The 27118-nt window shown below is 37.7% G+C and overlaps 1 protein-coding gene across 1 annotated transcript in view; it reads left to right on the top strand.

The window, feature by feature from the left end:
• Positions 1-721: 721 nt before the first annotated feature.
• ANO3 (anoctamin 3) overlaps positions 722-27118 on the top strand; it is a 217544-nt gene continuing 191147 nt past the window's right edge. Inside the window, exon 1 of the mRNA XM_064452842.1 lies at positions 722-1229. Within this exon, the coding sequence (XP_064308912.1) occupies positions 1076-1229 (154 nt within the window). The 5' untranslated portion in view covers positions 722-1075. The remainder of the gene's footprint in view (positions 1230-27118) is intronic.

The raw sequence follows: 27118 nt of genomic DNA, 5'->3' as shown, positions 1-27118 counted from the left end.
TAAGGCTTGGCAATTTTCCTACTAAAAACTTGTGATATGTTTTCATAAATGACAATTCATGCTTTATCAGCTCTGCTGTTAAGGGAAGCTCAGAGCTGGCGGTGCACTTAAAGGCCTCCCAGCCCAGGGTACCTTCCCCGAGCATCCCCTGCCCGGCTCCCCTCGGGCGCCTGGCGGCTGTGTCGTTTCCCACCATCGCCAGTGGGTGACTCCCTTGGCACTGCTTATTGTACTCTCCGGCGGGCTGGTGGGACAGAGGCTGCAAAAAACCGGATCATTTTCCTGTCTTGAGTTCTGTTGAGGTTTACTTGTATCTAAGAAAAGGACAATTAAAAAAGGAAAACCGAAAAGGATTAAACAAGTTTCCTTAGTAGTGCTAAAATTGTTTTCCCTAGAAAGAAACTTTAGAATCAAGGCTCTAAAATAATAAATGAACAAACCGAGAACCGTTTCTTACTTGTTTTCAAGGAATGATGTAGCCTGTGGTCGTTTATCTTGCTGCACACATCCCAGACAAAGACCTGAGTGTTCACCGAGGAAACAGAACTGTGGCACAAGTGACTGGCGCTGCGCAGCTGCCAGGCTCGCTGCTGGGCTGGCGTGCGGGATGCACTTGTTTCCATTGGTATTGCTTAGCCCCTCCCAGCTGGACCAGTGGGCAACAAAATGTGACTTAGACTCTTAAAACAAAGTTCGTAAGTCCACAACTTAGCAGACATGCAGATGTCTCCACTTATTCTTGCTATTTTTGTTGCAGCTACACAGAAATGCCATAATATTGTTGTCACTCACAGGAACAGAAGAACTTTTTGGAGTGCTACTTTTCTACCTTAGAGAAGAGCTGCAATATTTAGCAAATGCTGCAAGGCTGGAAGAACAGCTTCTTGGAAATACAGCTTCTCAGTCTTTGACTTAAAAACATTTTGCACAATTACAGTTTGAGTTTTTTTTTATATGTGTTTTTGCCATAAGAAGTTGTCTTTCCTCAGACTCCAAGTTTGGGGAAGCTGAATTTAAAGTGGCTTCTTTTGTTCAGATCTGTTTTTATTTTGAGTTATACTGAGACTATCTTACAATGTCAGCTGTGATAATTGAACTGGATAAGCTTTCTTCAGATGTGATTGAGAGTGAGAAGGATTCCAAGTCAGATTTTAAGGAAGGGAAATTGAGAGAATCATGTGCGGATTATCACTGTTTTCAACTTCACTGCTCGCGTTCTGCACCAGCTGGTAAGCATGCATTTATATAAACTATTTCCTCAGATCTGTAGTTACTCATGTAACATGTTGCAAGTAAACTGTAAGACCCAATAAGGAAAATACAGGATTTGTTGCTGTCACATGGATGCAATATATGAAGTCATTTTTACTTTAGGTAAAGGGTAGACCATATGTCTGTTAAAAAAAAAAATAAAAAAATTCAGTGTCTCCTGAACACTCCAGCACGTAAGGTACTGCTGGAAGAAGAGCCCAGGAGATGTTACCTTTGCATTACCTGGAAGACAAGTTTTCTGTAGCAGGTGACATACTTTCTGTGTAAGTTAGAGCAGCCTCAGCAGCTGCTCTGGCATTAGACTTTGAAGGTGTGTAGATAAGCTGTGCTCTCTAGCACTGTGGCTCCTCTTCTGCTTTTCCCTGGTTTTTTTAATCATATCAGGGTTTATAAAGAAGGAACTGCATATGCTGTAAGGTTAGTTTCCTTCATGACTAGTGTGGTTCATTTGTTTTGTGACGGGTGTGTTTTATATATATGTATATCTAGAATAGGTCTCCCAAAATGTCAATTAAATTAAACATCACAAAACTTAAATTTCCCTGAAAATTCATAGTCATGAAAAATACAGAACGTAGCTGCCTTGGTTTGTCTAATATAACCAAGGGGAAGCATCTGCAGTTAATCAATGGGATCTGTTATGCCCTTAAAGCTATCTATCTAAAGTATTGGGTGGTCATCCACCTAGGCGCAATACTTCTAAGAACAATTAGTCTGATTTCTTGTGGACTACCTATGTGTTTTGACTTGCACAACACCCAAGGGATAACTTGATTTTGATTGTGTTGTCACTTGCTTATGACCTTTGGAACAAAGCACAAACAAGAAAAATGGAGAGTATCTAGATATAAGTGACACTTTATCCTGTGCCAGGACAACCAACCTGCAGTGCAAGACTGCAACTTCTATTGGGCTAAAGTAGGTGAATATGTAAATAAAAATTTTATGTTTTTAACTCTAACAAAGTTTGGGAAGATTTTTTACTTATTCGGTTCTTGGACATGGAAATGGTCAAATGGTTGGGATGTCATGCTATCTATTCTTTTGCAAGAAAACCAGATAGCTTGTGCTTTCCCTAGCAGGAATTTTCTCATTTTTACATTCTGTAGAGTCTTCACTAACGTTTGTAAAATTGAGTTTTCTCAGTAGATACACTTTCGAAAGTGTCTTGTATGTCAGCAGGTTTCAGCAAGGTCAGGAATCAGTTGTGTCTCTGTTCCCTTGTGATCCTGTAATGTAACTCCAAAATTAATTCTCCTACCCCAAAGAAGTGCCACTAAAAAATTTATGCCTGTGCTGGCTAAGATACTTTGCTGGGTTCTCTAAACATCAAAGCAACGTGTTCCAGCCTACCCAGTCAATCAAGAGTAAAATGAACTTTCAGCGTGAGCAGCACACTGCTTGTGGAACTATACCATTCAGAGCCCTGCAGGAAATAAATATTTTAAAAAATCAAATCTCCTTTTTGGGATTCTTCTATCTGGGAAAATAATTTCCACTTAAAAGAATTACCAATTGCAAATATTTGTTGCAAACACTGTTTACTAGTTCTAAAGCAGGAACAGTGCTAGCAAACATCTTTGTCAAATGTGTTGTCAGAGTTGGAAGAGTTTCTTGGTTTGCTTTTTTGCATCATGGGAAGAATCAGATGCTGATAAATTGTCTTAGTATTTTTGGGTTTTACGAATGATGACTTAGAGCAAATGCAATCTCATCTTTTGCCTTCTAAAATTTTCTGTGGTATATTTATTTTACCAGTGTCTAAAGTAAGCAAGCCCTTTGTAGTTTCCAGTTGCTTTGGGTTGGCTGAAATCTGAATGGAATGATGTAAACAAGTCCTATTTGGCTTCCACATGTCACTTCCTAAAAGGAACTTCTACTTGCTCAGCCACAGCTATTGACAAAACTATAAACAGGTTTTGCTTATACCCAAACAAGGGACCCTTCATGAGTAGACTATTCCCCAACAATGGTGTTTCATGGGCAAAATGAAAACCTTGAGCTATGGGAAGTAACTGAAATTTTGATATTAGAATTTAGTTTTGTCAGATAGCACCAGGAGTGTGAGAACGTGCAATGAAGTCAACATCTTCCACCAGGGTGCTGCACTGAGGTTTGCTAGTGCTGGCTCCCCTGCCCCATCGGACTCCACCCTCTACAGCAGCGGCCTTTGGGAATCTCACGTTTTTAGGCTCAGTGGTTTTTTAGATTTCCAATGTTTCTCAAGAGAATTTAAAGAACTCACCTCCAAAATCAATCAAATCTCCAACAAATGGTAGCATAAGGTACACAAGATATGGAAATAAAAGTACTCAGTGTGACCCTACAAAACAGCAACAGAAGAACATGTCTTTTTTCTTCTGTTCAATCTGCTGTCTACATGCTCAGTTGTGTTATGAGAGGCTGATTTAAAATTTATTATGCTGTGCTTGTACTATGTTATTTTGTATATAAAGCAGAGAATTCTGCAGAGATTATCACTTTAACACATCAGTACAAGTAGTTTATTTTAAACATAACACCTAACAGTGCAAATACAGAAACGTGAATACTCTGACAAAGTAAACTGGTATCCTGAAATACTCTGGTTTCAGAATGGAAACTGGAAACATTGCTGGGATAGAAAAAATATTAATCATGTATTTTTTTTGTGTTCCTGCTTTAACCAGACACGTTGCAATAGGATGTAAGTGTTAAATTACTTTCCTGCACTTCACATTAAATGAGAAGTAATGTTACTATAAATGAGCTTAACTTTCTGTATATCACTCCATTTTCAAGTCTGGTGTGAGTAAGAATCCTAAAGCATAGTTATTGGGAATCTGCAGATAACTCGGAATATATTGCAGGGTGATAACACCAGAATAAGAACAACAGTATTGTTAAATTAACACCATGTGTATAAAATACAGGCTTTTTCCATGCAGAGCATTCTTGAACTCTTCAGGACTAATCACTTGTAGTACAATATTGAGACATTGTTTCAAAACATGAAATCCTGAAATGCATAACCAAGCTTGGTTGACAAATGCTCCAGGAACAGACCAATGACTGATGGTGGTTTCCACAGCGCTTGGGTTGCCTGGGCTTGCAGTGAAAGTTGGCATGGAGCAATACTTGTAGACACAGTGGATAATGTGGGGTCGATGCGTGTTTTTTAGAGATGCCAAGCTACCTTTAAGAAAATAAAACTTAGTTTGATTTCTATGTTACTTATCCTGTCAAGAAGAATAATGTTTAATACAATACGATAACATGATTGCCGGTGTCACAGCTGCAGCAATTTTTCTTTGCCAATGGGCCACGGAAGGCATTAATGATACAGAAATGTAGGACCAGATCTCTGTATTTGCCAGGGTAAAATTGCCTCCAAGGCCTGGTGTATTTGCAGTTTAGACTTCTCACAGGAAGCAAAGCTAATCTGAATATTCCAGCTGCTAAAGTTTGTGCAGACTTAAACCTTATTATTGCTGATAGATGTTGTTCCGTTTCATCTTTTATTAGCCTGGAAATGAGTGAAAACATTTAACCTACAGTAATGACCTTCATCTCCTAATCTTTGTTTTACAACTGCCAGACAAAACATACTCAAACATATCTCTCCATAAATTCTCTAATATATTCCTAGAGATGGTTTTGTCCAAATAACCCTTGATCAAGAATACAGAAACCACTTAAATATGCATTAAAAAAGCCATGAGCCATAAGTAAGGTCTTAGTAGTGTAACTGGTAGTGGTGGGGTCAGAGAACTGCACTCAAGCTCTCCTGAAATGAGACATGCACTAAATCTCACAGATCTGAGCCTGACTTTTCGTAGAATAGTACAAGGCTAGAGAGAAATTTTTTCTGCCTTTTTAGTGGCTTTTTTACTGATGAGACTTTAGGGGAAGAGATGTAAAAGTTAATTTCCAGAGAATAGTTGCTATGTTTCAGAAGCTTTTACTGCTGGTCTATTTATGTATGAGAAATCACCCATATGCTGTATGAGGGTATAAAAGGAACAAAATTAAGTATTAAACCTGTTGCAATTAAAAAGTTAAATTAAGGACACCTTCCTGTAAAATGCTTTGATCCATATGGTGCAAATGACACGGGCTAAGAGGGTGCCCAAGGAGAAGAAAATGGGAGTTACTGGGTAAAGATAAGTAACTGAGTAAATACTTTCAAGTGTTTAGTATTTAGTGTTCATGACCATCAGTGCAGTAGGTGTTCATATAGAGAGGTAACAACTCTATTTTTATATTATAGCAGAGCTTGAGGGGTAGAAGGGCCTTTAGGAGTTAGAAGAGCAAAGGGGGTGGTTTGAGTTTCTGATGCCTAGAAAGGGACTCAATTTTGTGGTGGTGAAAGTGAGGGGATTAAGTAGTAAGGATGAGCCAAGCTTGTCCTCATTTGATACCAGAACAAATATGATGAAAAGGACAATAACTTAGCAAATGTCCCTACAGCTGTCTGCCCCTCCTCTCTTCCTTTCCAAGATGGTTATAAGAGGGGCAGCAGCAGACCGAGCTCTGAGTGCTCACTGCTGTCCCCCTCAGCAACCTATGCAGGCACCTTGTTACATCACCCCCTCTGAAAAACTTCTCACAATGCACATATCTCAGCTTTATGGGAGCGTTGCATCGCAGGGGAATACAATTCTGTACTTGTTGATATCAGGTGAAACTAGAATGCAAAGCAGTGGAGCACGGTCTTCAAAAAACAGCATTTCCTTGATTGAAACAGGAATTTTACTGGGGAGAAAAGCCAAAATAACCTACAGCGCTTTTTTGGTGAAGTCCTATACGAATATACCTCAACTGAATGTATTTCCATCATTCCTGAAACTTTAAAATACTTCTGCTTACTGAAAATCTGCTAAACCAGTATTTCTTATTTACAAACTTCAGAAGGTAGTTTAACTGCTGAATGAAACTTTATTTTTCTCTTTATTTAAACTTCGAGAAATGCTTCAATCATGGTTGCATCACAACATCCAGGGAACTGAATAAGTTGTAGCTTTGTGCATTGTAACACACCACCAGTTTGCCTTATTCACACTAGGATTATATAATAGAAACAAGAAGGGAGCAGACCCCATAAGTGGGAAATTATGTCTAATGGTTACAGTCCAACCGAAGTCCCTGCGCTCCAGTGAGCTTTGTAGGAAGATGCAGTGCAATGCAGAGTCAGGACTCGAAACACCTACACTAAAGTAATTTTTGAAACTATATTTACTTGAAGTGAACCAACCTAACAAAGTAATCTTTGCATAAAGTATTATTTTTCTACTTTTCCATTTTATCTCATAAAACAAAAGGTTAAAAAAAAAAATTAATTGCTTTTTTATGTCATTTTAAGAAGCAATGGAAACTCCTGTCAGGAAGATCAATATTCTGAAATAATTCTTGTACTTGTTATGCCGCACCAAGCCAACTTTCAGTTGAAAGCCACCAAGAAACATAATTAATTCAGCAGTAGAGCAGAAATACAAGTTATTGGCAGTCTCCTAATCTCAGTGCAGCAGAATATATTTCATTATTTCTGATGGATAACATTATTTTTAATTCTAACTTTACCTTGGGGGTGGACTTTTCTATGCCCAGATCACCATAAGTGAAATGCTGCCAATTTTGAAAATGAAGGGGGCATCTTGTGTGGTGATTTGCAGGTGGAGGGAAAGGGGGGAGAACACATTTGTTCAGATGTGCATGGAGGCTGTGACTCAAAGTTACACAGTAAGACTTCAGTTGAGCTGAGACTTTAGTACTAGCGAGAATCAGTCGTCTTGCTATTCAGTGTGAAGGTGTACTGCGAGCTACAACTGGAAGAGCTTTCTTTGGTGATACCCTCTTGTCATGGTTTAAGCGTGGCCAGCAACTGAGCCCCACACAGGCACTTGCTCGCTTTCACTAAGTAGGGTGGGGAAAGAATCAAAAGGGTAGAAGGGAGAAAACTCATGGGTTGAGAGAAAGGCAATTTAATAGGTAAAGCAGAAGCTGTGCACGCAAGCAAAGCAAAACAGGGAATTCATTCTCTGCTTCCCATGGGCAGGCAGGTGTTCAGCCATCTCCAGGAGAGCAAGGCTCCGTCACACATAATGGTGACTTGGCAAACACCATCACTCCAAACATACTCCCTTCCCCCCAGCTTTATATACTGAGCATGATGTCATGTGGTGTGGGACATCCCTGGGGTCAGCTGGGGTCCAGCTGTGTCCTCTCTCTGCTCCTTATGCACCCCCAGCCTGCTTGTGGGTGGGGTGAGAAGCAGAAAAGGCTTTGACTCTGCATAAGCACTGCTCAGCAGCACCTAAACCATCCCTGTGTTATTAACACTGTTTTCAGCCTCAATCCGGAACATAGCCTCCTACTACCTCCTGTGAAGAAAATTAGCTCTATCCCAGCCAAAGCCAGCATACCTTTGTACCAAAATTTCATCACTAACACACAAAATCAGCCTGTAGCTAATGAATAATTAGGAGATGGCAGACATGCCTAATGTACTGTGGTGTTCCCCTCTGCCCCTGGGGGTCATGACTTCTATCCTCACGTGGCTAGAATACATGGAAACTAAGCTGGATATAGAAATTTAATTTTTCCCAGAGGCATCGTTTCTCTTCTGTGCTCTTCCTTCCTCTAATGAGCTGTTCACTTTCAATTCAAGAGTGGGGTAGGTCAACTAACTCTGAGTGAAGATGCTCTAATGATTTATAATAGTGGAGTTTATTTCCCAAATTCCCTCAGTATTAGTAGATGAAGTATGTCCACACAAAGAATATGCTGTCCTCACAGACCTTACTAAAACCTTCCTTGATTTGAAAGGTGAAATCAGTATTTACAAAACAGGTCAGTGCAGGCTTGGTAGCAAAGGTCAAAAATGGGAGCAAGAGTCAAGTCTGAACAGCCTTCCTATAGCACAGCATATCTTACACCTGTAAATCCTGAATACAGCAATGAAACACTTCTATTTTAGTTAGAAAAAGTGAGTCTGTGTGCTTAAGTCTTTTCCCTTTGAATAGCAAACACAAATCGACAAGCAGGTCTCCCATATACTGTAGGATGCAAGGTGACTCTGTGCATGGGGAGGTCACAGAGGTATTTAAGGCTTCTTAAAAATTTAAGTCTGGGGACATAACTCTATATCTATTTTAACAACATGTTTTGAAAGAACAAGTCTGAAGGTTATCATTGTTATAAGCAGAGCAGGCTTGCCCTGTATCAATAACTTTGATGGTAAGTAAGGAAAGATGCTGCTCTGGTGACACAGAATACATTTGTATTCCATGTTTGAACACAGACTTTACTATAAGATCTGATGGCTGTGTCTAGACAGTATGCAATGAGGAAACAAATTATGTCATTTAGTACATGGTCTATAAGGTGTCGCTTATAATCTTTTTTTTTTCCTTTGTATTAATAAAACAACCAATATTTGGGTCTTTGTTATACTGGCATAAATGTACAGGAACTCTAGCAGATTTTCTAGACTTTTGTGATATTTCTATTAGTATTGTAATATGACCTAAGTTAATCTGATCTTAAAAAAAAACAACAACACTTCCTGAAAACACAAGTTTAGTAACATTTAGAAGAAACATCATGGGAGAGGGAGAATTATACACAGTTATCTGTGCAGGCAGCTGAATGTTATAAATAGAAAGAGTTTTGAGTGGTGCTGGAAGAGACAAGTGTGTTTTTTCCAAAAGCACATGGTGAGAAAGAATTTGGCTGCCTAATAGTCTCAATCTTAGAATGTGCTGGTTTCCTGGTAAAATAATAGAGATGATATCTTTAGGAATTATGTATTTATATATGTAAAAGTATTGGTGGAGTCCAAACACATCAATCTCTTGAGCCAGTGTAATTATGCTAACCCTCTCTGGGTTTATGTATTTTGAAAAAGAATTAGCCTCAGGTTTCTGTTTTAATGCTTTGATAGTCACGTTTAAGGTGACTATTTCTAAAATACATATGTTTTCTGTATCAGAATGAAATAGATAGTACTTTAAAACAGCCTCCTAAATTACAGCGCACATCATAAATCTTTTAAATAAGCTATAGTCTCCCTTATTTTGTTGCTGTACTTCTGTTTTGCTCTGTAATGTGGCCTGGTTTACGAAGATTCACACTGTAGTCAGCTACTAATATTAATTATTTTAGATTGTTGCTAACAAGAAAGGTAGTAAATACTTTCAGTAAATTTCATTCAAAGGAACAGAAGGATGTATGTTGAGGATGGACTATATCAGTCTTACCTGTGTTCTAAAGCGTAAGCTAGTTTCTATAGTGCCTTTTGCTTGCATATATTGAAAGAAATAATTTTCTTGTACTTCCTTTTAGAAAGGAAATTCTTTCTTATTCACATTTAGTAGCAAGGTTTGCTTCTGGTTTAAATATTCTTTTCCTTATTTCTTTGTTTTCTCCCATTCTTTTTCTTGTAGGATAAAGATTAACGGGTCAATTAATTGTTAGTCATTATGGACACAAAGTTTGCTGGCAGTTGTCATACCATGCATAGCACTGGGACTGTGAATAAGAGGTTAAAGCTGACTTCTGCTTTCCTTACCTAGGTACTAAGAAAGGACTAAACACCAGAATTCCACAAAGTCACCAAAATAACCTGGGTCAGTCCATATTGCAAACTCTTTCTCATCTTATCTTGGTGTATCTTTGCCTTTTGTATTCCAAATATTTTGATTTTGACATTCCAAAGCTGCTCCCACATCTCTTCCAATTCAGTAGTTGTTAATTCTGCAAGAAAATATTACAAAATATTCAAGGAAAACACTGTCATAGGGGTATTAGTTTACTCAATCTTTCCTTCACCCCAACAACGTTCTCCTGAACCTGAACAAGGAAGATAATGAATCACCATGAAAATCTCATGTTGTTATGTCATAAATCTATGCTCCAGATTCCTGCTGTCTGATTCTGTTTTGCCAAAGGATGAGACATACAAGGTCTGCTCCGTTTGTCTTCCAGGAGCCTCGCTAAGGCAAGCTCAGTTACTGCAGCTTTAAAGAGGCAAAAATTAATGAATAGAGGATCTTGCCCTGTAGGCCTTGCCAAGCCAAAATGGCTTTTTTTATTCAATGGCATTTTGGCAGACTAAAGACTGGATTACGGCCAGTCTTTGGGAAAGGCAATTTCTGATGTACGTCAATCAAGAGTATAATTATATTCATCTGTGGGTTTTCTAAAATGACTGTCTTGAAAAATGCATGGACTCTGGAAGTTGTCTCTGAGAAAACAAAGGGCTATGGAAAGAGAAGCCTAGTTTTGCTACGACGCTTGAGTTGGCTGCTCATTGTGGCTCTGCGGAATGCCTCGTGTGAGGTGCTGATTGTCGTTGCTCACTTCTATTGACAAAACTTAATGTTATTTTAGAGATAAAACAGTAGTAAAAATAGCAACTGTATTCTTGGTTAGCACGGATATATTTTCTTTCTGTCAAAAAAAAGACAAAAGATTGAGTCATTCAGGATTAAAGAACTCCCTGTATATTTATGTGCCCTTTATATTTTTGTTTATAAAAACCCAAGGAGAACATAAATCTTCAGAATTCAAGGGTGATCAAAACTAAGTTGAATGAAGTTTATTCCAAATGTTGACATCCTATTCTTCTTGAGAGTGACTTGGCCTTGTTCTCTGACTAATTTAACTAAATGATGTAACAAATGTGGGTGGTTTATATCTTTTTCTGTAATTTCTGGAAGAACGCAGTTTTGTACACACTTTTCACACAGGATGTACCACTGGCTTGTTCACTTACCTCAGGAAGGAAATAGTGAGGGCCATTTAAAGAAGTAGAAATAGGTGTGGCGTTTATAGACATTTTGTCATCCTCAAAATTCACAAACTTTAATACAATGCATTTTTTTTCCATGTTCATAGTATCTGTTACAGTGGACTTATATGTGATAAGTATTGTTTTTACTTTAAGAAAACTTTGTGTCCTAATGTTATAATTTTGATCTCCGTATGCTTTCCTTCTGAATCTCTTTGCTTTGCTGGGAAAAGCAAAGCACAGAACTCTTAGGAACTGGGGGGGGTGGGGATAGTTATGCTTTTCTGTTCTTCATAGGACTTACAGGAATTCCCATACAGACTCAGGTCTACCTTGTTTGGGATGCTATTTCTGGCAGTGATCAGTATCTGCTACTTCAGAGGAAAGGAGAACAGGAAAGCATCTTGTTGGCCATGTTTCCAGTACCTCCTCAAGGATATCCTACCGCTTAAATCCGACCAAGCAGCACTGATGTCCTGCAGGAGGTATGGCATTCAGCTTGAGAAAAACCAATTTTCAGTTTCATAAATGCAGAATTTAGTTACTTGAGACAGAAGTTCCCAAACCACTGCTTTTAGCTAGTTCAAAACTGGGGTAAAGTGTACTTAAATGAGTTCGAAATAAAAAGAAAAAAATTTTTTTAAAAAAATAAAAAGACCCTCTAGAACTGATCATCTTATGATTTTCACTGAAAACCCTCATAACTAACATTAGGAATTTGATTCATAATCTTGTATTCATGTTTTTGGTACTTATTTTGATTCCTCTTTCTGCATAGCTCATGTTGTCCAGAGTTTCACAAGGTCTGTAACTCTCATTTTTCTTCATGACCAGAACATATACTCCTTTCCCTTTTGATTTACTCAAATAGAGGACTTGAAGCAGTCTTCCCCTCTGCTTAAATTCCTAACATTTTTCCTGACCCTTGCACAACGGTAACTCTTCTCATCAGTCCATCAACATTTTTATTCGGTTTCATCTCGCTTGTGACTTCTCACTGCACGTAGCATGTCTGTTTCTTATTTTTAGCATCTGTTTTCTCACTCATTCCTCTACACCTCTCACTTTTGAGGCGACAACTTCTTCCAAGTATATCACACACTTTAAACATCCATCTTCAGTTACTTACTTAAAACCAATTGTTTAACTTTGAGGTACTTTCAGTACCTTAACTATTCTTACCCCACTCTTTTAATACTTTGGCTTATCTCTCATTAATAAGACACTTTGTGACTTTCTCTGCTGGTGCCAATGGCATGATCCCACTGACGTTAAATATTTCCATTTCTTTCATGGTTTCCTTTTCTATCTTCTTTCAGAAAAATAAAAAAGGAAAGAAAGAAACTGTTTTTCTCTCCTTTTAGAAGCCTACAAAATTTTATTTTTAATATATACTTTCTGCGAAGAAGAGAAAGAAAGTAAGGAGGGGAGTTTGAAGTTGAGATTGCTAGGCATTTTTCGTGAGTGCAGTTGGCAAAACTACACAAGATCTGATAAAACGTACACCATCTCTGTAAATTTAAATGTCTCCAGTAATAAGGAATTTTCTGTTATTATTTAGGAAAATTTTTGAAAAATGAGGTGTGAAGAGGTTGAGGAGCCTCAATTAAAAAAGAAAACAAACACTGAAGCCCCTTCTCATTTTGTGCAGCTAGGGTCCACTTAACATTTCTGGAAACGTAGGTCCTGACTGGTGTGCCCAGGAACATGAAGGAGCTGCTGAGCCGTAAACTCTGTAGAGCTGCTTGTGGGCTTTTAAAAATATAAAGATAGAATGTATATTTCAGTTTTCCCCAATTATGTTATTAATTTGGCATGCCTTACAAAGCTTACTGAATATACTTCAGCAAGAATAAAATGTAACACTTTCTGCTTCTAGGCAGGAAAGATAATTTTAAGTTATCGGTAATCACTTCTGATAAAATAGCAAAAATATACATGGAATCAGGATATGCTCTGTTAAATCCGAAGAGAAGGACAGTATTGGAATTCAAGAACTACTTTGATTTCTGAGTGATAATCGTGTTATCTTTTATCTTTCCAATTTTAAAAGTAAGCACAGTAAGGGCAAGGTTTGCTGCTGCTGTGAAGCTGAGAGCAGCCGTTCATTCATAGAATTATACCTGTTTGCTTCAGCTGGGGGATTTACCTCAAACTGGTAATGCAGATATGCGTAATTTTTAATCCTGTAGCATATCGCCACAGGGAGTTTCAACTGTGAGCATAAAAATTGTCTTGTCTGAATCATATAGGGAAGCTCTTGTGAGAAGTCATTTGGAGGAAGCGAGGATGAGTAAAGACAATTCCATTGTTTCTCCTTCATCGGAGGAAGATTTTTGGGCAATAAAGTGGTCCTTTATTCATATTGCTATTCTTTAAGCATTAATTTTTCTGTTAAAAATCATAAAGCAACTTTAGCTGTTGCGAAGGAACAGTTCAAGTGAGTTTCAAAGAGGTTTTTACTTTATGGCGGTTTTTTATAGAAATGCAAATTGATTTGTTTGGAGCAATGCTTGCAGATAGCTCTGCAGAAACGGATTTGTAGCTAACGGCACGGAGTGAAAAAATGTTTTAGCTGTTTCTCCTAAAAAGATGAGGGGGAGAAGCAAGGAATCTCTCAAATGTGCCAAGCTCATAGCAATGTGCTTTTCAAAGCATTTTATGTGGTGATTTGAGATCCTGTTAAAACCTGGAGCAACTCACAGTGCATATATACATATGTTGACTTCTTCAAGAACAGATTGGGAAGGCGACTACTCGGTGCTGTCAGCGCGCCTTTGTTCGCTGCCACGCGGGCCGTGTGCGAGTGGAACAAAGGTGTGGGTGCCATCCAGCCCTTGGATTTGTAACGGCAAGTGAGCCAACCATACACCCAAATGCCCCCTCTCGCCTATTGAGAAGACAGTTGAAAATAAGGGGTATAAAACCCCAATAAATATTACAAATATGAAGTTACCACACATTCCTGGTTGGCTTGTTAGCTTTATTCAAAATGTCCTCCAAAAATAGTTCTGATGATAACGCTACAAGTTTAATGATGTCATGGGACTGATTCTCTCTGCTGCTGCACAGGGCAGCAGGGCAAAAGTTTTCTCTTTTTAATCTTTTTTTCTGAATTAGGAGAAAAAGCCCTAAATATGCTGTTTGAACACATGAAAGAGCACACTGTCTTGTTAGTTAATTGGCAAAGGTTACGCAGGCTTGTTCTGCAACACCAGCTTTTATTAGTAAAACATTTGGGATCTTTTTATAACAAGTTAGAGCAGCTACTAGCTGTCAGACTGAGTAGAGCCCCAACCAGAAGATTCTTTTCATTACAGGTACAATTAATATTAGGAGATGTGATCCCAATGATGTTTAAAAACTTGAAATAACTGTCATGAACCTGATACAAGGCTGCTACAAGTCCTTAAGGACTTTCCATCCAATAGTATGTTTTCCATACAAAGCAACTACCAACAAGCCAACTCCTTTCCCTCTATCCTCTCACAAAGCTCCCAGTGTCCAAATCAGCTCCAAATGTGGTTCCATTCCTCACACTGAGGATGATGATCAGATGTGAACAGAAGCTACTGTGCAGAGTTCTCTTGAGAAATCCAGAAAGGTTTTGGAAAAACTGCTTATAACAAATCAAGGATTCGAGTGTTTAGAGTCAAACTGATAATTTTGTTCCCAAAAGTAGAATCCTACTAATGTTTCATAATTTCTTTGTGACATTACAGTATGGATTATATTTTGACACATTTAAAAAAAAAAAAACAAAACTCTAAAGGACTGAGACTCGGACAGGAGTACAAATAAGTTCTATTGATATTCGCACGTCATGGGAGAAGACTTGGCTCCTGAAATTGCCGCTGTGTGAGCAGTCATCTTGTGCAGCGCGTTGCTAGCACCACAGTGCTAGTACCCAGTACCCAGTGCTGTCTAAAGCTCTTGCACTTCTCTCTGGCACCGTGTCGTGTATCTAAATTTTGCTATGAAAGGGATGCTGAGCAGCCTGACTGCACAAAGTTGTTTGTTTTCTCCCTCTGCGCTGGCACGCACCAGCACTGGCTCTGAGGCTGCTCGTTTAAGAAGCCCTGGGCCTCGGTCTGCATTCCTCAGTGTCAGCCTCAGGTAGCTGCAGCATAACATGGGGATAATCGCGTAAGCTGAAGCTGCAGTCCTGTTGACTCGAATGTCTGTTAATGCTTAAAGCATTCTCCAGTAGATAGTAGTTGCACAGCATTGGTACGCTCCAAATACTATGTATGTTGAATTTAAGGTTCCTTTGATTATTCTTTCCTGAAATTTTAACGCCAACAAAAAAATGAGTCAGATCTTGTCTGGAGTCGCACAAGAAGTAATTATCAGAACTTCGTCTTAAAATAAGGGTAGTTGCACAAGATGTCAAAAATATTAAATTATCAAGACACTCTGAAGGTTAATTTTAACTTTGCTGTGTTCTTCTTACTGCATATGTTCAGCTCCAATCCAATATCAGTTTTTCAACTGTGTAGCTAAAATTAACCATCACAAGGTGTGGGGGGAAGAATTGTAAGCTTACTCATCTGAAGAAGCTTGCTTCTTTCATGAAGGTCATCTTGTATGAGAGCAAATAGTGAAAATTACTTCCTTTAATGGCAGAATATGGACATTTCCTAATTAAAGTTTAGTGGTTTGGTTTTTTACTAAAGTATAAAATAAAATTCCTCTATTAGAAAACCAGTAGTTAATGGTTTTTCAGGGAAGAGAACTGGTTAACAATCACCATTAACAAGGACTTTCACCAGCATATTTGTGGTTCTCAACACCTTTTTCATTATAAATGCCTTTGCAATTCTAGCCTAGAAAAAGGGTGAGGATTTGCAAAATACCTTTTAGGACAATGGCATTTTTTAATTACTTAACCAGCCTTTTGCAGATTCAACATACAACTGTAGTTTTTACTTAAATAAGAAACCATGATATAAATCACTTCTGTGATGTGCGTGTTGCAATTCAGAACTATCTTAAATTTTGTCAGATTCAATGACACTTTTACAGTGAGCAATGTAGGCTTTAGGTTTTTTGTCTTTGCATCTGTGATAACGAGGAGTGTTTCCTACTGTTGCAATGTCAGGATCCTGAATGTACAGGAACTATGTGGTAATGCTGCAGTATATTTTAGCAAATCTTTGAAAAAAAAACCCTAGAAATTCAACATTACAGCAAAACTAAGGTCTTTCAGCTCCACAGAATTCACTCAGATGGCATTTACTGCAGAAACTGGACACCGCATACAAAGAACAGAACGAGTGACTAAGATGTGACATGATATTTCTTTATCTTAACTGCTTCTGGACTGTTTAGTACATTTATTTAGCTGGGGCACAAGTTAGTACTTATAAGGAAAATCATCAGACTTGACTGTTGATATAAGAGTATCAACTAATTAAACATTTAGAGGTAATTTTTTAATCCTATTCATTTGTGAAAGCTGTATTTCATAGTATCTGGTTTGACATGTAGTGTAGTTGTTTACATATGATATACGTTAAAGACTACTACGCTAGAAGGTTACGCCCTTGTATAACTAACTTGGTTTTTGAAGAACACTGGAGAACCAGGTGTAATACGTAAAAGCTGACAACTTGGTCTGGAGTTGGCTTAGCTAAAAAATAGGTGAAAGTTAGAGGATTTATTACTTCTACGACCATAATCTGAAATTACCAGGCCTCTGTGTGAGAATGGCTTTCCTTTTACATAGTGCACTGGCTCAAGGCTGCTGTGATAGTACTGTTATTTCTATATTCTCACATTACTTAGAAACCATTAGTAGATGTGACCACAGCTTTTTACACGATGGTTAAATTTGACACAACATTCAAAAGCTTTCACAGAAACTGGGAGTTGTGCTGAATGAGGCTACAAAACAACTGGACCTTAAATTTTTACTTCCTTATTTGCTCTTCAACCTTTCCCTTTTGGCCTCTTTCATGCTGTTTTGGGGCTACTGATAAACTCTACATATGCTACTATTTTCACCTACATAACAGGAAGAACATGATTGTGGAGGCATTGCATTCAGTTTGCAGTCCTCTGTCAACATTTGAAATACTGAAATTCTTTTCATTTTATGTTGATGTCTTCAAGATTTGCTTCTTGTACCTGTAGGCACTGATGCATCACAAGTTGGTTTCTCACCGCATGTCCTTTGGCATGACTGTACTTCCTAAAATCAAACAGGCAGAGTAATCGGTGGTGTTTGGGATGGTGTACAACACCAGTATTGTTTGCACAGCTTCAACTAATCCAATTATTAGAAATTACTGGTATCGATACTAGGGCTTCCAGTATTTCCTTAACATGGAAATAGTGGTCTTAGAGTTGCACTATAGATGAAGTTAGAGAGGCAGTCTCTGTATTTTTTTAAAAATGACTAGGATCAAAAGGCAGCCTTTTAACTGTTTTTCCTTTCTTTTTTTTTTTCTTATCAAACTGTGGCAAATTTAGTCAGGCAGAATGCAGAATTTTCCCCTGGCTGAATTTGGTAGCTCAATGTGGACTTTTTAGGACAAAAGGTGGAGAGTGGTGAGGAAGCACATTTTCAACACTGAAAACATGAATCTACAGTTTCCATAAGGAAATGAGCTTGTGATGTGTATGTCACTGATAGACTCAGAAATCAATAATTAAAAATAAATCAGCACTGTGTCACTTAGCTAATGAAATATATTGCCATAAATTCATCTTTGTTTTATTTTTTTAAGATACTGGAAGTCCTCTCTGATTTACTTTACCAGAAATGACTGTGCTAATATGGTAGTTCTGAGACATTCAGCCTCTGTTCTTATCATGCAATCCTTATGTAGAACATAAAAATGATCAAGGCAGGCACAGCTTCATGGCTAATTTCTTTTCATCTTGCTTATTCCTCTATCAATAACCTTTCTGACTCCCTTTCTACTTAATTAACATGATGGAAGATTTGTACCTTGAAATATGACAGTACAGATCAATAAGTACTGGGTAAAATGTGCTTTGCCTGTTTTTATTTCTGTGTTTGCAGTATCATTGAGTCATTTCTTAATATGAAGAGAGTGTTACAAGAAACAAAAGCTCAGCCTTTTCTTCTTTGAAATCTTGGAATGCTGACTTTCATACTCAGCTTATCTGTAGTACAAACACCGCGTTTTCTAGCAGGCCAAGTCTGGACTAGCTAGCTATGCAATGTCCAAGCCAAGCAGAGTCTAAGAGGGAGAAATGAAACTGGTATCCTCGCTCCAAGAGACACTATAGATTTTTTGTATTAAGTGGCGCATTAGTGGTCCCTGCTGTTCAGTGGCTTCTTTTGAGTCCTTTGGTTTTCTTACATTTATTGAAGGATAAAGGGCTAATTCTAGTCGGGGCGGGGGGGGGGGAAATGGAATGGGTTCTTTTTTTCCTGCCTTAAACTTAGCCTAGAGGAAACCTGAGGAATCTGCCTCTACAAAATGGATGCAGTAAATTAAAGGGGTTTTTTTAATGTTTTCTCCTATTAATATTATTCTTGTCCTCAAGGTTGATATTCCAACTCTTGTGTTGTGATTCTCACCCTCCTTAGAGAGAATTTGAAATAGAGAACTGATGTGACTGATAGTTCAACATACCCTCTTTAACATGAAGAATGAAGAGAAATACCAATTCTTCCAAGGGGAAATTTGTTTTCTAGCAAAAAAATCTTGTCAGATCAATTCTAAATCTCTGCTGTGGTTGCATATAATCTTTGTATAGTATTGCCAATAAAAGACAAGTTCTCTAAAGGTATACAAATACGGTTTGTTTACTACTTTGGTTTGAACTTATTAATCTGCATGACCCACAACAATCATCCATTAGGCTGATTTTAGCTTTCAGCCTAAATTATAATAACTTGAAATGTATAACTGATTCAAAATATAACTGTCCTGCTGTGTTGGGAGGTAAGGCAATAAGGTAGACCCACCTCTTCTGATGTGCCTTTTCTCCATTCCACATTGCTTTTTCGTGTTCTTCCTCCACAATCGGTGGTGATGTCCTGAAGCCAGAGAAAAACAATGAGAAGGCTTTTTTACAGCTTTCAGGAGTGGAGTTTTTATAGGTTGATACCACGAATGCATCTCCTGGAACAGTGCTGAAGGACCAACCTAGGAGTACACCAGTGGCATGGTACAACTGAAATTCGTGCTTAGTAACCACTGACCCACATTAATTTCTGAAACATGCAAGGGATTTGCTTGGGAGTACCGTGTCGGCCATTCAGCATGCCAGGGACTGTTGTAATAACTTATTATGTTCCACATCGTTAACAGCATCATAGCAAAGACCATCACATGCTTCTGCCCACAATTGTTTAATTTGCTGGTAGAGACATGGCCTCAAAGCCTCGGCATGTTGAAGCTACATAGAAAGTACGCTCATTCAGCCAACGTGCTGTTGACAAGTGTTCTTTCTTGTTGAGTCTTAGTCTAGAAAGGACAGAGAAAGCAATTACAGCCGCTGGGTTTTGCACTCTGAAAGGTTGCTAATGGGACTTCGCATGTTTTGTCTCATGTGCTGAACATCCATTTTGTACTGCCTAATAGTTTGGAGGGGGAGGGAGGAGGGGTTTGTTTTATGGTAATAGCTACTTTTCATGAGATACACATACTTATTGTTTATCTTACAGCATTTATGACAAAACAGCAAGACCTTGGAGAAACAGATCTTGAAACTGTACTTTTCATGCCAGAACTGTTCCCCCAGAAATTGCCAGATGGGATTTCTTCCTGGAGGATTAACAGCTTCTTCCTCTTCCTGACCTCTTCTCTTAACCAAGTGCTTAAACAGTCTAGGGAGCTGACTGCTAAACCCCAATCCTTACTGAGTAATGCTATGTTTGTCTTATACTAAAGTCTTGCTGAGGGATGCTTCCATAGCATCCGGGTAAGGTTAGCCTTTTCATTTCCAGAATGTTGAATCTAATGTTTGTGTTCCTGCTTCACAATGGGTCGGATACCAGAGGGACTGAGTTAGAACTCTTGTTCAAATTATCTTTTTCAGATTAAAGTGGATCTGTTTGTTTTCTCGTTACTGTTCCAATCTTTGTTTAAAGTGATCTGGCAGTTCCCATTCCATAAATTGAAGGACTTGCTTATTTAACCTGAAGGTAGAATCTGTTGAAGGGTAAAAACATAAACACGCTAGTTCAATGGGAATTGAATATTTATTTTTTTTATTATTCTCTTTGTGATCATTTTAGGCACCTGAATAATTCAAATTAATCTCAGTCTTGTGATTAAAGATGTAGCCGCCCTATTAAGCGTTTCAGGGAAAAGCACAGGGCAGGTATATACTGTAATACCTGCTCTGGGGGCTGCTTATCTGCACGTTCTTCTTCTGCACTATCTACTGCACCATAGCTGAAAATTAATCATCTTCTCTGTGATCTAAATGTGGACATGACCAGTTACCACTGCTCTGCACTGCGCTGTTTTCTCAATATTTCTCATGTTGATTTTTTTTCTTAACACTGAAAAGTTTCAAAAAACCCCATCCCTGATTTCTGCCTCTATCTTTTGATTTGAGCAGTAAATTGGAATTAGTTCTCTTTAAAAATTTTGGAGAAAGATCTATTTTTATAATTTAAATGCTCTGTGGAAGGAATTTTCTTGTTTCTTTTGTTTTGTTTGTGTGGAGGAGTTTTTGTTTGATTTTGAATCTATGTAATTGTTTGATAGTAAAAATACTAGCCTAGGTAGTGTCAGGTATCTGCTGCATAGAAATTATTTGTTTTTATAGTCTTAAAACTCAGCTTTTGGCTTGATTTAAAAATGTTTGCATACTACTTTAATGCAAGTTCAAGTCTTCTCGTAAAATTACTTACAAAGATGAAAACACAAAAATTGATGGAATTGCTTACATCCACTTGAAGTGGGTCCCCAGCTGGTAAATCCCCAAATCTCTCCCCCTCAAAAAAAATTGTCTAAATAGATTTCATAAGCTTTAACCTTTTCTGAATCACTCCTTTTAAAACATATTGATACATTTCAATGGCCATAATTAATCAACAAAATAAAATGGCTATTATGAGTTAATATGTTCATTATATTGGGGTAATTTTTTCATTAGTTCTGTTCATTCTCACCTATTTTTGGTGTTGGTATATTTTGGTATATTTTGGTCACACGCCACAAGGAACAAGGACAGAAGGACAAAATTTATGCACTTATTTTATCAAACGGACTAGTTATATAAACTCGTACTTTTTCATAGCTTCATAGCAGTATTCAATATATTTTGTTTGAGTTGATATAAATTAATCCTGACAAAACAATAAGTTGTTAGTGTACTCTGGCCTTTCAAAACAAATCTGAGAAGTAAATCCTGTAAGAAAATTTTCTTATCATTTGGATACAGGAAGAAATGACTGAAATTGCGTTAAAGAATTCAGTACAGATGGGAATTGTAATTATAGAAATTTTAACTGCTTGGATATAGAATATTGAATAAATACTGTTAATTATGGCAGGATTGATTAATTGTAAACATTATATCAAATAGAATTTTTTCCCACCCCTGACTGACACAACAAAATGAGTAGTAGCTAAGTAAAAAGCACACAAGTAAGAGGCAATAAAATGTAACCTGTGGAGGAAGCAGATTATTTCTATCACAATCATATAAAACAAATATATGAAGGTATAAGATCAAGAATTTTTAAATTAATACTTCACTTTGAGACTAGGTATCAAAGTGTTTATATATTTGAGAAAGACTTCCACATAGAATCAAATTCCAATGACTGCAAAATACAGACAAATTATCTGTTAGAAATAGTATGCAAAATTTGGAAATAAGTATTGATAAATAGAAAACTGAGGGCTTAGAGATAGATGAAGAATTAAATGCAAAGTATGGTTTCAGAAAGATAGACTGTATCAGGCAGAACTCAACTTCTGTTTAAAACAGTTTTCTTGGATTTAAGTAAAACAAAATGTGAAACAATGCGGGAAATTAGTACTTAAATGAGACAGGCAATCCCATTTAGTAGAATTGTAAATACTAAGATATGGTTAGAAAGCACAAATCTTGCCAAAACAGTTGTACTGTTGTAGGTATACATTACGGCGTACTTTCTGGTGAACCTAAGTGGCATGCAGGGAAGTAATGAAGAAGCCTCAGGTTTAGGACTGCCAATGCTTGGAAAACAAGGGAAAAGGGACTGTTTACTTTTTTTTAAGTGCTCAAAAAAATACAAAGTACTTAATGTCAAAATTTTTTTTGTCTAAGCAAAATTACAGACTTCCTATACATTTTTTAAACAATAAAAGAGGGATGAGAAGCCTGCTAACAAATTGAAAGGCTTTTATTGAAACCACGTAGTACTGCTGCTTCACAGAGAAAAAACCCTCAGTTGTTCTCTTACATACTTGTATTCCCCACTGAAACAAATGAGGCTGAACAAATACAACTACTTTGACAGCACTTTGTTTTATTATTTTTTATCATACATTAGTCCTGTTCCCAGGCTAACAGGTTTATTTGAAGCATGTATGTCTGTTTTTGACTGTTCTATTGCCTCCAGATATATATGACTATAGGCTGTGAGTGGCTAATGACAGTCCCTGTATTAAGGAAAATAAATTTTATAATGTGTTTTGTCTAGCTCACTATCAGTGGATCTTGATCATTGGTCCCTGGAGGCCTTTATGGTGGCCCATAAAAACATTACCGGCAAAGACAAACAAAGTGGTGCCAAGAATTAAGATGCTGGAGGGACACTGGTCTAAGAAGTGCAGGTTCAAATTAGAATATATGTGATCACAGATATTTGATCATATAATTAATATAAATTTTGAATTTACTTTGCTTTGGCCTGCAATTCTTAAGGTCAGAGCCATCACAGAATTTTTCTGGCTTCCTATTGACACCAGAGAGTAATACTTTGCACTGCAGATTCTCCATCAGCCTTGGCTGCATTGTATTAATGTAATCTATAATATTCAGTATTAAGTATTGACCAAAACTTTATTTTAATGAAGTTTTAACAGTTTTTTTATGGTTTATAATGGTGCTAAATGGTGCCTTCCAGCATTTTGATATGCACAAATGAGAACTGAAGAGGAAAGAAGTCTGTCTTTCTGTGGTGATAAACCCGTACTAGTTTTGAAAACTTGATTATTCTTGCTATGGCAATTTGGAATAAAATGTTCAAGCCATTTATCTGTAAGAAAGAAAAAAAAACACCACAAAAAACCCTACAAAACCCGTCCCAGCTCTTTCTCAGATGAGATTATTTTAGTTATCTTTTGTTTTGAAGGTGTAGAACAAAACTACAGTGATGATAGTTTTTGGCAGAAGAGGTTGCCCTAACCCATCCAAAGAAGAGCAACAAAGCTGGGGAAGGGTCTGGAGGACAAGTCTGATGAGGAGCGGTGGAGGGAACTGGGTTGGTTTGGTATGGAGAAGAGGCTGAGAGGAGACCTTATCACTCTCTGCAACTACCTGAGAGGAGGTTGTAGTGAGGTGGGGGTTGGTCTCTTCTCCCAGGTAACAAGTGATAAGACGAGAGGAAATGGCTTCAAGTTGTGTCAGGGGAGGTTTAGACTGGATATTTGGGAAAATTCCTTTACTGGAAGAGCGGTCAGGCACTGGAACAGGCTGCCCAGAGAGGTGGTGGTGTCACCATCCCTTGAGGTATTTAAAAGACATGTAGATGTGGTGCTTAAGGACATGGTTTAGTGGTGGACTTGGCAGTGCTACGTTTGTGGGTGGACTCAATGATATTAAAGACCTTTTCCAACCTAAATGACTGTGTGATTCTATGAGTTATTATCCTGGTCCATGTTGATAGTTTTTGCTTTCCAATAAGACTTTTGAGAGAAAGTCAGAATATGGTTATACATTTAAGTCTAATCTAAATGGACCTTTCTTCACAACATGACAGGACTTTTTTTGTAGTTGTAAACTTATCCATTGTGGTGTGTTTTTTGTAAGTGATTGGCTTTCTTCTGTGTAGCCCTTTGTCTGTGTGCTACAGTTCTGGTGTTCCTTGACTAAACGGCAATTTAAGACTGCATTAAACTAAACTGTGGCTGATTAGCACATGGCATTTTTGTAGAAGATGGAATCTCATCTGTAGTGCTCTGCTTGGCTCAAGCTTGTCTGGGATCCAGTATTAGGTTACTTAAAAGGGCAAGAGAGTACTTTATCAACTTATTTCTTCATTGCAGTAATTGGTTTCCCAGTATACGTAAACTCATTTTAAAACATTATCTTGTATCTTTCAGATGCCATCTTAGTGACAAGTATGGTATTTTAGGTTGCCTATGCATCAAGACAACTCAGTTTTATGATTCAGAACAAGTTTGTTTCAAAACCTGGTCTTTATTATATTTTTTTAAAGTATCTTCTTATGATTTTTCTGCAATATACAGGTCTGTATCCATTTGTGATATGGAAGTAAATTTCATTAATTGTTTTTCTAGCAGCAGCCTTCATCAGCAAAAGGGATTTCAAAGCTATAATTTTTTTAATATCTTTGCAAGTAAATTATATTTGATACAAGTGTCATGAAGGATATTTTCAAAATTTGTAAAGGTATTTGAAAAGTTATTGTGGAGCAGGACTGATTTTATTGATCGAAAGCTAGATTTTCTTTGGAAATATTGTGGGTGTCAGAAAAGCGCATTTTCCACTATTTTTAATAACACATACTCAGGGATTTTTTATTCCAGGGAGGCAGAAGGCAGTTAATGAGTATTCTTTTGAACTTATGCCTTTAAAACCTGTATTTCCTGCGCATAGTATGAATTAGCATTAATTATTTCCAGTTGCCTTTTTGGGTTTTTTTTTGTTTTATTAATATTATTCTCTTTTTGAAAGAGCAGTTTATGACTAAGGTAGTAGGGTTGAAGAATGTCACTTTAATTGACTACCTTGAGACTGTTCATGTGGCTTTCTCTCTTGTGTTGCTCTGGAAATGTGAAAATGGTCTGAAAGAGGATGAAAAGAGTTCACAAGGCTGGCTGGATGTCACCTCAGCCACCACAGGATTGACATGAAGTTTCTCTGCTGCCTCTGCTCTTGGTCCTTATCCCAGGAGAGGCCTTGACCAGGCATCACCAGCTATTTTCAGGCCCCTGGAGTCAATGTGACAGCAGCCTGAAGGAACAAGTGGTGGAACTGGTTAAAAGACCATCCTTCTCAAGTTCTTCCTGACCCAGATGCCAGAATGAAATAACTAAGAGTTTCTTGCTAGGGTGTAACTGAACTTAGCTTAATAGATGTCATATTTCAAAAGCCCATGCCTGTCAACGGTTGATAAAATGCTGTCTCTGCCTTTAAAATAAACAGAAACTCTTCTGTGTTTAGTTCTTGAGGGGAAGAATTGAATACAATTAACAGTTTATGCATTGTGTAAACCACAAGTTAACCTTTTAAACCTAAGGTTTGCAGACTTTAAACAGTTTAGAAAATTTCTCAATAAAATTATCTGCTTTCTTTCACAGTATGTAGAATGCAGAGAGATAATTTTCTGAGGGGAGCTGTTCTTGTCTTGCACACTTGAAGTCTGAGCTGACCCAACCGAGCTCTTCTGTGGCTGCAAACACGCAGGACCTCCGCCTGCTTGCCGAAGCCGCTGTCCCAGCACTGCTTGGCTGGACCATGTCCCAGGGACAGAGTCCTCTTCTGGGCTGGAGCTTCCCTTCTGCATGCTCTTAGTAGCATTAGAGGGCTTGGGGTGAAAGTATGGTCTGCTGCAAACAATGCCCAAGTGAATTCAAACCCTTCAATGGATTTTGGATGAGACCCAATGTACATATATAATCAGCCAGAAATGATTGACGATGGGATGGAAAACATTAAAGAAATCCCCTGCCATCTGGTGTTGTGGATAGTTTGCTGGCATGATGTCTTGCAGATTCCTGTACATGCTGCCTTTAGGAATAGGTGTAAATACTGGTCTTTGCCATTATCATTAAAAGATGTAAATACATTTGGGAGGAAGGGTGTAACAATGATCTGACCAAGATCAGTTATGGGCAGACATAAAGAAAGCAAGCTCTACTTTGAAGTAACCTGTAGCTATTATCTATTACAGCTTCAACAGTTAACTGTTCACAATACTTGTGAATGTAGTACTGGTTAGTGCTATTTTCCGAGTGAGACTGCATCAACTTCAATTTATATTACTACACTTTAAGCAAGTGCCATTCTGAGTTAACAAAAAAAATTCTGTAATCTCTCTGGCGAATCTAAGCATAACTTTTTATAGCATGAAGCAACCCAATGGTAAGAGATTGAGCTTTATGGGCCAGGGGGCAGGGTTGTTTTTTGATTGTGTAAGCCCTTATTATGAATTTAATAATTACTAAAAAATATAAAATAAAGAGATGTCTGCATCAGATGGAAAACATAGTTCCAAACTCTGATTTAATGATGATCAGTTGCTGCTTCATGCTTAGCCTTTTGTCTCAGTGTTTATAGCAAAAGTCTCTCGCGTTCAGAGGAATTTCAAATTCAGAATAACATGACAGTTTCCAAAGTCAGAACTACTTCATAAATTGAGAGGTTTCTTTACTACTGAGAGCAGGCTTAAGATGCTCATTATTGCAGTACAGACATATGGTCTGAAAGAGTTAATGCAACTAATACAATTTGTATCAAACCTACCTGACAAATAGCAAGTGCCAAGTTCATCAGCAAACAATTTTCAATCATTTCACCATGGTACATGCTTTGAAAGTACATATAATTTGTGCTGCAGATGTTTTTTCCTCAGTGAAGCACGTTTGAGGAGAGGTAAAATGCATGGTACAGATAGGCCACCCTAGAGGTTTAAATTCTATCTTTACTAAAACACCTGATGAATGAAGTGTCTCTGTCATGCACAAACAGTAGTGGCTAACGGCAGATTAGTTTGCATGTGTAGGTGGCACTGAAATACTTTTAAGAACACCAAATAATTTTTGTGCAATGTACAAATCTACCCAGTGTACCAAACCAGACTGAATGTGCTGTCTAGAGACTCCAGCTCATGAGAGTGGGTTTTCCAGGGAAAAAAAAATAATCTAATGTATGCAAAATAAAACAATTATAACCAAGTAGGCAATG

Source organism: Phalacrocorax carbo, chromosome 5, assembly GCF_963921805.1.
Source record: "Phalacrocorax carbo chromosome 5, bPhaCar2.1, whole genome shotgun sequence".
Lineage (NCBI taxonomy): Eukaryota > Metazoa > Chordata > Aves > Suliformes > Phalacrocoracidae > Phalacrocorax > Phalacrocorax carbo.
This window is presented reverse-complemented; position numbering and strand designations above follow the sequence as displayed.